This window comes from Schistosoma mansoni, chromosome 1, assembly GCF_000237925.1.
Source record: "Schistosoma mansoni strain Puerto Rico chromosome 1, complete genome".
Taxonomy (NCBI): domain Eukaryota; kingdom Metazoa; phylum Platyhelminthes; class Trematoda; order Strigeidida; family Schistosomatidae; genus Schistosoma; species Schistosoma mansoni.
The window spans coordinates 24,276,987-24,290,253 of NC_031495.1; the positions used below are offsets into that span (position 1 = coordinate 24,276,987).

The window sequence follows — 13,267 nt, forward strand, 5'->3', positions numbered from 1 at the left end:
AACACTAAACTTCCTCTCTCGGTTTCCTCCTCAAGTGTCACCATGGCCAACGATTCTAGTGCGCGAAACACTGTCCCAGGTCTACTAAAACCTCGCTCCAAACTACACATTGGAGCCTTCAACGTACGTACTGTAAGTCAAATCGGCCAACAGGCCTCCTTGGCTAAAACCCTAGAATCTCGTACCATTGATGTATGCCGTGCCTCCGAAACACGCATACAAGATCTTAGTGCGGTCATTCACTTGATCTCACCTCACCAAAATGGAGAGCCGATGAGATACAGCCTCCGGGTATCTGGCGACCTGATGGCTAGTTCTCCTGGACTTGCAGGTGTAGGCATAGCACTTAGTACGAGGGCAGAACAAGCACTACTAGAATGGATCCCCGTTAACAGTCGCCTGTGTGCTGTCCGGCTAAATGGCTCCGTAAGAACTCGGAAGGATAGGGACACACGTCGTTGCCTTTTCGTCATTTCTGCCTACTCTCCCACTGACTGCAGCCATGATGAAGTGAAAGATGACTTTTTACAGAAAACTCTTCTTCAGAAAGCTAAGCGCTCAGACATAGTAGTCGTAGTGGGTGACTTTAATGCTCAGGTAGGCAGCTTAAATCAAACAGAAAGACATTTAGGTGGGTGTTTTAGTATTCCGGCTCAACGAACCGATAATGGTGATCGTCTGTTGCAACTATGCTCAGACAATCGTTTATTTTTAGCAAGCACTAATTTTAAGCATAAGGAGAGACATCGCCTAACATGGCGACCACCTGCACCAAACCAACGATGGACTCAAATAGACCATATTGCCATCAGTCATCGTTGGAGAGGCTCAATAGAAGATTGTCGCTCGTATTGGAATACTTGTTTAGACTCTGATCACGCTTTAATACGAGCGCGCATTTGTCTGCGCCTCAATGGACGCAGGAAAAGTACACTAAGAAGACCCATTAGGATTGAACTGGAGGACGAGAAAGCCAAATGCGAATTCCAGAAACAACTGAGTTCACATCTAGGCAGTTCTGTAAACGAGACTGACCCAGATGCTGCTTGGTAAGACATACGAACAGCTGTGGAAACAGCAGTCACATCTATTAGTAATTTGAACCATAGGGTTCCAAAAAACCAGTGGATTTCTTCTAAGTCTATTTCACTGATGGATTCGCGTAAATTCATCCCATCAGGCTCTGAACACGACGAAGAGCGTAAACAAATCAAATCTAGGTTGACTAAAAGCCTAAGGAACGATAGTGAACAGTGGTGGGCAACGAAAGCAAAAGAGATGGAAAAGGCAGCGGCTGTAGGCAACACCAGGCAACTATTCAGACTAATAAAAGAAACCGGAATTAAGAAGTCAAGTGTAAGTGAGACAATCTCGGAAAAAGACGGAACCCTTATCTGCTCTCAACCCAAACGTTTAGAACGATGGGCGGAACGATAGGCCCCCCGACCCTATTAGAAGTTCAAAAGGCTATAACTAATCTGAAACGAGGAAAAGCAGCTGGTCCTGATGGCTTGGCTCCAGAGGTCTTCAAATATGGTGGCCCAATTTTAGCTGCTAGGTTGACTAATATTCTGACTAAAATCTAGGAGTTGGACGTAATCCCATCCGACTGGTCACAATCACTTGTTGTCCCAATATATAAGAAGGGGCCAAAATCATCCTGTGATAACCATAGAGGGATTAGTCTGACTAACATAGCATCTAAAATACTAGCCTCAATAATTATCGGGCGCCTAACTAAGACTCGTGAACTGCAAACACGAGAAAATCAGGCTGGCTTCAGACCTGGTCGTGGCTGTATCGACCACATATTCACCATTCGTCAGGTTTTAGAGCACAGACATGTTTATCGGCGTCTGACAATGATAGTTTTTCTTGACTTGAAAGCAGCATTTGACTCTGTAGACCGAGAGGTTCTGTAGCAGTGTCTGTCATTAAAAGGTGTACCTGAGAAGTACATAAACCTTGTGAAGGCTCTTTACTCGAACACTACCAGTCGAGTGAGAGCTTATGGCGAACTGTCATCTGATTTTACAACCTCAAGTGGTGTCCGTCAAGGCTGTCCACTATCCCCATTTTTGTTTAACTTCATTATAGACCTGTTGCTGGAAATAACACTCTCGTCGACTGAATTTTCAGGAATTGATCTTCTATCAGGAGGTTCACTTATCGACTTAGAATACGCAGATGACATAGTCCTGTTTGGTGAAGACGCTGACAAAATGCAGAGTCTTCTGTTAGAACTGAGTAGTAATGCCAGGATGTTTGGGATGCGTTTCTCCCCATCCAAATGTAAATTGTTACTCCAGGACTGGCCTGCGTCAACACCTGAACTAAGGATAGGGAGTGAAGTAGTCGAACGCGTCGACAACTTCACTTATCTTGGAAGTCTGATCAGCCCTAATGGGTTGGTGTCTGACGAAATCTCAGCACGGATTCAAAAAGCTCGTTTGGCTTTTGCCAACTTACGTCACCTATGGCGAAGACGAGATATCCGTCTATCAATTAAGGGACGAGTATACTGCGCAGCAGTTCGCTCTGTTCTACTTTACGGCTGCGAAACATGGCCATTAAGAGTAGAAGATACTCGTAGGTTACTAGTATTTGACCACAGATGCCTTAGAAATATTGCTCGCGTCTGCTGGGGTAACCGGGTAAGTAATAGTGAGGTTAGACGCAGGGTATTAGGGAATGATGGTAAATCAGTTGATGAGGTCATGAATCTTCATCGACTGAGATGGTTGGGCCACGCGTTACGTATGCCTGAACACCGATTACCACGACGCGCGATGTTGATTAGTGTAGGGGATGGTTGGAAGAGAGTTAGGGGCGGCCAAACCGAAACATGGCATCAGTGCTTGAAGTCACTAACTTCTAGTCTGAGCCATGTTGGTAGATGCAGACTACTTGGTTGGGGTCCACGTGACTATCGTAACCAATGGTTGGAGACTCTGTGTGACATGGCTCAGAATCGATCACAATGGCGTAGGTGTATACACTCTTTATCTTCCCTTAAACCTTGAGATTAAAATTGTTTCATAACTTTTTTTCCTTCCTATACTATATCCTTATATACAACCTTTCTTTATATACTACCACCACTAAATTAATTACTTCTATGAATCCGGTGTTCATCTTGTTGTGCTAACGAGGTATGGCAACTTGGACCGATGCATATATGTGCCTGGTTCTACGTTGTTGCTGACTGACTGAGACTTGTGAAATTGAATTAAAGTCAAATGTGTTCTATGTAGATAGAATAAAAGAGATTTGGATTGATCGAAACTCTTTTTTTTGAAACATTTATTCTGAATCCACTATATGAATTTTTCCGAAAAATATTTTAATACTATCATATTGATATACAGTTGAAACTAAAGTTCTTGTATATCGTTCTTTATGTTTTCTCATTAGTTATTGAATATGTATTGAGTCACTGTTGTTTGTTTTGTATTGTTTTTTTTTCGTTTAGAACTATCGATTTCTTCATTACCTAGTGACTATTGGAGATTTTATTATCATTGTGGTCTTGGACTTTTACAAAGGTTTGCTTAACTTTTTTTTAAGAATTAATTTGGCTGTTTGCATAATGAACACTATAATTTGTTCGTTTAATTCTTATTTCATCCAAAAAGAAACAAGTAAATTTCAAAAGGAAATGTTGTATGTAATTTTCGCATGGGTTGTAAAATCATTTTATTGGTTATATTAAAGCAGTTGTTTTTCTCATGAGGTCATCCGATTCTCTTATTTCATGCGAAATAAATTCAACCGTTGCATTTCATTTATAGTCGGTAATTTTACAGTTTTACAGTTTTTTTTCCTTGACATTAGTTGACTTAATTATGAACCATTTGATTTAAGCTTTCAACGAAACCTAAATGAACGTCATTATTGGTTGCGAAATGCCCACTTTTCCATGTAAAAATGCTCATGTTACTTTGAATATAATCTCGTCTAGCTGTCCTGTGGAATACTTAGTGCTATTAACATCCATCGTCAAAGTTCAGAGAGGTGGTTAGGATGTATTGTATGCATATTGCCGATATCTGAATAAGATTTTTTTCTCATGTTTGGGTGGTGAGTGAATTTCACCTTCTTATGTATCTACTTTCCATGGAAATTTGTTGATAATAAATACAAGTCTCAGAGAACAGTTTCAAATATATGTCCCGTGAACAAGTTTCGCTTGATCATTTATATGCCTACCATAAATACATGAAATTTTAACTTACTCATTCGTTTTCTTACGAAAAGTAAGTGTGTAATATGTTGCGTATTGTTAGTTCTCAGATAGATTTGAAGTGGATTATTGACATTTCAAGTGATTTTTGATTGCAACAGGATTGGAACTAAACTATGAAACCAGACATTTAGTCACTTTTAAATATCTTGTATTTCACTTGTCGAAATGAATCTAATTAACCTGAACCAGCCTTGGAAATATGAATATGTCACTCAGTTACTCTCTGGAGTTCAGTTTCATGTCGTGGCCTGCTAATGAATGAAAGTTGTAGCATTTTTCTGAAATTTGGTTCGTTTTTATCCAACAATTAGGGCGTGTTGTGTCTTGTGATTGCTAGCCAATATTTCGTGTCAAGTCACCAGTCAGAATCCTAATTCTAATTTGGTATATTTGGCGTCTATTATTTTCTCTATAGCTTAGTATCTCTGACTTTGCCAATTACACACCTGATCAGCATTATTAACCTTGTGCAGAAAATCCAGTTCCTATCAATCCGTGATTCGCAAGATTCTCCTTATTCCATCCCTTGGGTCCGATAACTGGCTTCTACTATGTTTATATTTTAAACAGACGTGGTTTATATATAGAAATACTGGACCTTATCACAACATAAAATGAAAAATGCCGATTATTCATAAACGAGTTAAAAGTGGTTGTGAATAGAGGAGACTGAGTAACAGATTGCCAACAAATCGTATGATATTAGTTTATGGGTTATGCGGAAACTTATGATAAACGGAATACATATACACGGTAATCTAGTTACTTAATGATTATGCAATAAGGATTTACATAATGAAAATTCGTAAATTAGTTCTGGAAGTTACCATTCCTTTAATTTTCACTTTGACATATCAGGACCCTACCATTGTAGGTCCCAGTTTTTCAAATCTGTATACTCTAAAACTTTTTTATTGTAATTTTAGCAATGAAATAAACGATCCAGTGATTTCTAAAAAAATGGTGAATAAAAGAAAAGTCGTGGATAGAATACACTATGCGTTCCTTAAAAATAATAAACTGTTCACAGAATTAAGTATGAATGCATTTCAGTGTATACTGTATCCTAATAGTGATAACAGTAATGTATACCTTGCAGGTTAGTATATCACTTCACTCTTTTCTTCAGTGTCATATCATGATATATTGGTTCTCAAAAACTATGTATCATCAGTATTTATTAAATGTTATTTCCCTATGGTATGTTTTTTGACGTGTCTATTGATTTATTAATTATTTAAATAATTTAATATCATGGTCATCTTTGTAAAATTAATGCTGGTAGGTACTGCCTGGATATGCAAATAACAAAACAAATTCATTTCGTTGATAGGACATAGTAATTATAGTCAAGTAAATAAAGGTCTTCCAAAGTAGGTAAATAATATTTTTTTTATGAGAGCTAAAACTTTTATACGTTACTAGTTAAAAAATAACTTGTAATCAAATATAAATTATTCGTTGTTTTTCTCACATTAGAATAGATACAATTCGATTTTTCCACATAAATTATATACTACTACTATTAACTCGATAGTATGAATCGTTCGAGTTAATGTTTGGCAGATTAACTTATCCCTACCATAAATATGCACTATGACTTAGTTAACCATTATATTATCATATAAATTATTCCATGCGGAATATAATGGTATTGAGAAAAAATGTGTTGTTCGAAAATAAATTGTAAGTATTATTTGATAGGAAATTGCCGATAAATATTACTCCATTTATCTCTAGGATTATGGAAAAAAATTATTGGTGACGAACTCTCCAACTATTTAGTCACTGAGAAATTTACCAATGATACTCAACATGTATTTCTTAAAAATCGATATATATATATATATATATATATATATTTGAAACGTGACATAATGTACGCGGTTTTCCAACAGTAAGCGTAAGAACGTGACTCCATAGAGAGAGAGAGTGAACAGCTTTAGAAGAAGAGGTGGAATATCTGGACCACCATACTTGTAGAGAAAGGATGAAATCCATTCTGCTCCGTAACCCCTCGAAACATTAAGGGTATTTATAGCCTTACTAGTTTTCAAGCTTGTGAAGGAGGTAAATTTTATTGAGTTACTAGTCACGCACATAACTCTTGAAACAGCGCCATTTATGAATCTTTTGCCATTCGCAAAAATACCACGGAAAAGGTTTGCTATAGTTTTAGAGTAGTATGTAAAAGTGCTATCATGCAGGATCCATGGTATATCAACATTTTGAGTTGATTTAGCGCGTTTATTGAAAAGGAGAATTAAGTTCTGTACTTTTGAGCTAGTAGTAAGTGCTAATAGCTCCTCATTAATGGCTGTTCACCTGTTTCTCGTTAATTTGCTTGAAAATTATTGTTATTTGTGCAACAGTCGTGAAGTCGTTTGATTTAAGATAACGTTTCTGGAGGCGTGTTAGTTTATTACGATATTTAGCTGGTATATATAATTCGTAAGCTTTACCAAACCTGTACGTTTTATTGGTGCACAGGAATCTAGACAAGAGTTAACGATCAAATAGAATTTGTCGATGGCATCCATGAGACTATTACATGAGAAAAATTCATCCGAGTCTGAGAGTTTAATCAGTGAGCTCAAGAGGTCCCAGTCAGCATACTTATAGTCTCTATATTGTCAGGTTTTTTGAATTGGTCGGTTATAAGATGAATAGATAAGGAGAGCACAAGCTACTATCTTATGGTCACTGGTTGTAAATTCATTGTATACTTGTACAGATAGTGGGATAACATCTCTACTAAATATTAGATCAAGTATATTATCACCCCTTGTTGGGATACGAACCCACGTGACCAACAGTGCAGGTTAAGGATTACCGAGAATTCATCATTACTTGACTGACAACTACCGGTACTCCAGTTAATCCCAGGATAATTGAAATCTCTAGTGATAAACTTTAGCATTGAAGTTTAGAGCAGATGCATGATAATAAGTTCATTCATATTATCCGAACTATCAGGAGCTCTGTATATACATCCTAAGAGTAGACTATGATTCAGGTTGTTGATTGATACCCAGACCGATTATGGTAAACTATTCAAGACACTGTCTTCAACTTTATTAGTTGTTAGCGTATCTAAAACATATATATGACAACCATCTCCTCGCTTAGTTTCTCTGTAATAGCGATAGAGTCGATAGTTTTGGATGTTTAATTCGGAATCGGATACTGCTTGAGAGCACCTCGCTTCAGTGATGAGTATAAAAGAAGGCTTGATTAAAAAAGCTAAGATTCTCAAGGCTGAAATTTTGTTCAGAAGTGAACGTGCATTGATAAGTAATAAGTTTAAAAAGAGCTTCTCTATCGATGGTAGGTGTTTTAGATTTGCCTGGACTATGGTTTAATATGTTTGACTGATTGTATGGGATATGGCTTGAAAAAACTGCAGTGTTACTGGGGCCAGCGATTTCTGAAGGCCAAAAAAAATCATTATTTTGATAAGGTGGACTAATTTGTTGAAATTGATTTGGTAAACAGTTAAGACAGACACCTGCAAGTTGCGGTTGAGTTGATGATGCGTAACCTAGTAGTCCATCTTGCTCATTGGGAAAGTAATTAGAAGAGTTACATCTTACAGGTTTAATATTTAGAACATTTGAGGGTAACCATGGGGCAAGTTGGTTCACTGCGGTCTGTCTAATATTAGGCCTGCGTACACAATGGTCGTAGTGGCCATCTTGTGCGACATTTGAACGAAGTGTGTCCTTATAACCTCCCCTACGATGAGTAGGGTTAAGCATGGTTTCGGAAAGTATATTTTCGTTTGGTAGGGCCAGAAGGTTTTGTATATACTTTCTTCTTACCTGATATAGACTTGTTAACCTTAACAGTGTTTTTAAGAGCCTTCATATTAGAACTAGGTATTTGGTTATGGGCTTCTAATGTTACACTGGAAAATATCGGATTAATGTCTTCAATAGATATACATTGCTTATCTGAGGTCACTACAAACATGAGAGGCAAATTAGCACTCTTCATTGGTAAATCGGTGTACTGGCTAACATAAGATAAGTTAGCTACACCAGTGGGTCCAGCTGCTGAAGCCACAGGATTTGTTGTGATCTCAAAAACATTATTTTCGTTTAAGGTGCGCTTTTGCTTAAGTCTTTGGTTGGTGGTCTTATCTGAGACTATGCGAGCGTATCTAAACATCGTAAGCGCGCAGATTAGCCGTTTAAATTATTTTAACTGTTCAGCTAATAAATGGGAATCGAATCTAAACAAGATAGGGCACGACTATTTCTGGTGCTTTTTATGAAGTCGAATACGTTGGCATGGACTGTCTTGGAGGTTAGCTGCCTTTAATATTGAATTCCCTGATGATTTAATGGCGATTTTGACGGGTATGTTACAGATAATCACGTTATTTCAAGAGACTATTCGCTTAGTAACTTCGCTAGCGATAAAATCGATAACAGATTCTACTTTGATACTGTCTTCAAGTTCCTCAGGAACCATACCATTTGACAATAGCAGTTTAAGGGGTGATAGTGTTTTTAGTTCTTGGTTAATATCATTATGCTTTGATAGAGAGCCTGCAAGTGACTCCACTTTAGAACGCACATCACTTAATTGCTTATAGATAGTGTCTAATTCACTCTTGATATTATCGATACTTTTTGATCTTGAGGTAGAACTCATTATTAAATTAGAGACTGAGTCATCCAGCAGCAAGTGTGGTATACGTTCACTCCCAACATTATCTGATTCAAAAGGAGCTGCAGAGCATGGGGTATAGGTAATAATAGAATTGTTATTCTCTGAAGAATTACGGCTTTTCCAGGCTCGTTTTTTTGTCAGTCGACCCATTTTACTTGAAAGGTTAATTCTAATGTTATTAATGAGTTATAAACTAGGATTCAACGATATATAAACGCTTTATAAAAGAGACCGTGTAATCGTAACATATATGTCTTATCTGTCAGATGGACGATTTTGTTGGCCTACTATAGATTGACACAAAATTGATTCGAAAACAACTGAAGGGCAGAAAATCTTTTAGCAGGACAATGACTAGTTATGATTCTTCATCCAGTCGACAATTGTTTCCAGTGTTTTCAACTAGGACTAGACAAAACCACTCCACTGTCTATAAAACTAGTTGAATTCAGAAAAAAATTGGTTGTACAATAATATTATTGGTAATATTCATTTCGTAGCTTATATGATCACTTGTTTACTCAAACATCATTTCGTTACTGATCAATGTTCTTTTTGTCCAATAACTGTAGATATTCTCTTTAAACAAGCATGCGAACAACACGAAGGTAATTCAATATTGTCTGTTCGTCTGTGCTTATAACATTCTCTTTTAATTATTTGATTAATCAAAATGAGTAAATTATGTTTATATATTTGACATTTTATTTTTAATTTTGAACTATATATTTATATATAGCTATGTCACACTAGTTACTTATGAATTTGGCCATGAACATATGATGTTTATTTATATCAAGAGTAAAATAACTTATAACTGACAATAATGCATAATCATGATCACCTTCCTACTAATCTTGAATTTCTCACTTCAACTATTAATATGAATTGTTTCAAGGATGTGAACTCTGATCGAATGATGTTACGCTATTATATAATCCGAAAATAGATAGTCTAGTTCATTGATTTTAGAATAGTTGTGTAAACTGATTAACTAAATTGTTTCGTTATAATTACTTACTTATGTCTGTTACCCCTCGTGGAGGAGCATAGCCCGCCCACAAGGATTCTTCATCGAACCGTTTCCTGGGTTATATTATACACCATTTTTCTAACAATTCCTATAATTTTTATAATTTTTCATCTTTCTATAAATGAATTAGCTTCAATGTGTAGTACATTTATAGACTTTTAGTCAAATATAGTCTTGTTAAAATAAACACATTTTTTTAATTTTTAACATATTCATGTTCATTTTGTTGCCACTTAATTATACTTACATGTTTATAAGTTTTAATTTCAAAATGTGACAATTCATATATTTTTTTTCTGAAAATATCTCCTGGAAATTGCTTTTTATTTTGGACTTTTTTTTCAGGCAAATATAATTACGTTATTTGTATTGTACATGAAAATCGTGATGAGGTCGCCAAAGGTCCATTACTTTCACTGTTAAACTTTTATCGTGAAACACAATCTTTACCTGTGCTTACGGTAAGATCGAATTTTCATCATTCTAATCGTTTTATTTAAATGTGACAATATATCTAATATAATTTATAGTTTAATATCTTCTCATTTTAAATAATTTCAAATAATTATAATGATTTCTATGTAATTTTAAACTTATATTTTCCGTTTTTTTTTCTTTCAAAGAAATTTAACTGTGAATATGATCATTTTTGTTTAGTAACAAAGAAAGCTCTTGTAAAGAAGTAAAGTGGATGATGAAAATATTGAATAATTTTAAAGTTATATCTTTCAAGCATAATGAAAAAGTGAAAGATTAAAACTTAATCTTATAATTCAGATTTAATTTTTATTACCTTTTTAAATAATGGTCTCGATGGAATGGATCTAGAAAAAACAGATTAAAATTGATCGATGTTGTTTGGTATACAGGAGAAGATCGAGAAGAATTTCAGTTGTTTTGTTTTTCTAACTAGATTGATCCTACAATTCAATACCATATCTCTTCATTTTGAAAGTCTTAAAATTAAAATCAATAGTATAATTTTATGCTTTATGGGGCTTGCTATTTATTTTTTTTTGTGCTCCATGAGTTCACGAATAATCCTGGTTAATAGCGAATGTTTATCACCAGTGAAATACATCGAACAATTTGTTTTGTACGAAATTGTGATTAAAAGTAAATTTTTTTAAAAGATCTAAAGAAGTTGCTTAATTAAAATTAACTTTTCTTTTTTTGTAAAAAAAAATGTTTATTTTTCGTGTATTTTGCTTTTCAGTTTAATATTTGTACTTGGCATAATTTACCTTATAATAAAGACAAAGAAATTATGGTACAAAATTTTTTACGTGAAGTATCTGACGAATTGAATGAAATGAATAATTTACATCTACCGGAAATTCATACAACGGATCTTGTTCTTTGTTCAACTGAATTATTAGGCTTTAAATAGTATGTTAATACAGGTTTTATTTGTACACTTTTTAGACAGATGTGTCTATAAACAATTCATAGTTTTGTATGACTAATATACCATAAGAAAGTGCTTTTTTTTCTTTCGATTTTCAACGGATCTATTAAATTCTGAATGTTTTCGTATTGGGCAAGAAAAAAAAACAGTAACTTGAGCGGCGTATTTGTATTTTACAGTTAACGATGAGTAGATTTTAATAACCTTACTGTTCCTGGATATTGTGTCAGTTTTTGATATGGAGATTTCTCATCTTACTTTCTATTTTAAATTGTTTGTAACGACATACGGTATTATAAAATACATATTTCCTTGATAAATCTATTGTTTTCTGTTTTATTCGCTACTTCAATATATTTCATTTAGTATGTTAAAGTTTTGTGAAAAGAATTAATCTGTTTTTTCTACTTCTTCGACCCATTATCAAGGTGATGATATTCTGTACATGAATTTAAATTTTGTGTTAAGTAGAATTATTTACTAACTGTTAATCTATTAAGGATTCCTATTTCAAACTAGCATCTTCTTGAATGTGTTTGTTTTTCTTCAGGGTCTACTAAAAAGCAACCCTTTTAAACTTGAAATTTTTGTTAAAATTAATTAATATGTTGATATTTAGGGTTTAACTTTTAATAAAGTTTATTTTCTTGTAGATCTTAATGAATAACTGTTATATCTTGTGACCGAGTGGATGCCTTGTTAATAAATGACGTGATAAGACCGTCAATCAGAGAGCAGCGAATTATCGATTGGAACAGTGACACACGAAAACCGTACGAGCAGTCTAGAGTGATAACCGATCCTGCTTCTGCCTAGCCCAGCCAGTTAAGTCCAGAACACCAATAACAGCCTCTGCAATATGAATCATTATTCTCAAACATACTGGGTTTATAAACCGAACAAACTGACCACATCGTACCATAAAATAGAAAACATTTGTACAAGAGTTAGCCAAATGTGGCTGTGAATAGGGGGAACAGTAATTAATAGACTGGGTATAACTCAGGAATGGTAAATCGTACAATAATAGTCCAAGGGTCAAAATAAAGCTCACAATGAAAGGAACATGAATGTGAGTAGTTTAATTATTTAGAAAATATACGATAAAAATTGTATGTATAATATTGGTTCATAAATGGATCCCAAAGTTACCATTCGAGATATTAAAATTGAAACACGCATTTTATATAAGCAAACAATATGTTGACCAGTTATTACAAAAATGCTCAATATGTACATTAATAAATATCCAGCTTAAAAAGATCCACTTTGAGAATAATATTTCTTAAGGCTAATGGTATTCACTAAACAAAAATTAATTAGGCGACTTTGTTAAAAGCGAGAATTCTGTTCTAATTTCACTTTCAATCTTTTATCACTTCATAAATAAAGTTTATTTTAACCTGGTCAGGGATAAATATAACGATTTTCACTTACGCTTTCTAAGAAGGCGTATTTACACTGTAATCATTGATTCGACAGCTGTTACCACAGTTTTAAAGCGAATAATTTTCGCTATATTAAAGAGTTAAACATTTTAAGTAGTTTCTATGAAGGTACGATCGACTGATGACAAAAATTATACCTAAAGCCGAACATCATTTATATGAATAAACCTTAGTTTCATCTTTAAAACCTTAACCAGTGATGTGATCGAGTTGAAGAAATACAATACCACTATAATTAGTGAAATCCCGATGTTTGTAATAATTGGTTAAAACTTACTCAAGGTTAGTATTGTCTCTGTCAATGAACGAATCAGAACAAATTTACCTTTAAGTGACCTGTTGAGTTCATACGCTTTAAAATCTAAGTAAACAATAACATTTTAATTACAAATGTGTAAGTGGATTTCAAAAATGTAGTGTGAGAGCATACAGTAAAAAAGGTGGAAGTTTGTGGA

General features: G+C 34.6%; 1 protein-coding gene across 1 annotated transcript in view; it reads left to right on the forward strand.

Annotated features, from left to right (window-relative positions):
* Positions 1-11,346, forward strand: part of Smp_125820 (hypothetical protein) — a gene marked incomplete at its 3' end in the record, with an annotated part of 30,605 nt that extends 19,259 nt beyond the window's left edge. The window contains exons 5-9 of the mRNA XM_018793760.1: positions 3,473-3,545; positions 5,173-5,345; positions 9,496-9,531; positions 10,302-10,417; positions 11,173-11,346. Coding sequence (XP_018648240.1) covers positions 3,473-3,545; positions 5,173-5,345; positions 9,496-9,531; positions 10,302-10,417; positions 11,173-11,346 — 572 coding nt within the window. The remainder of the gene's footprint in view (positions 1-3,472; positions 3,546-5,172; positions 5,346-9,495; positions 9,532-10,301; positions 10,418-11,172) is intronic.
* Between the last annotated feature and the right edge of the window lie 1,921 nt (positions 11,347-13,267).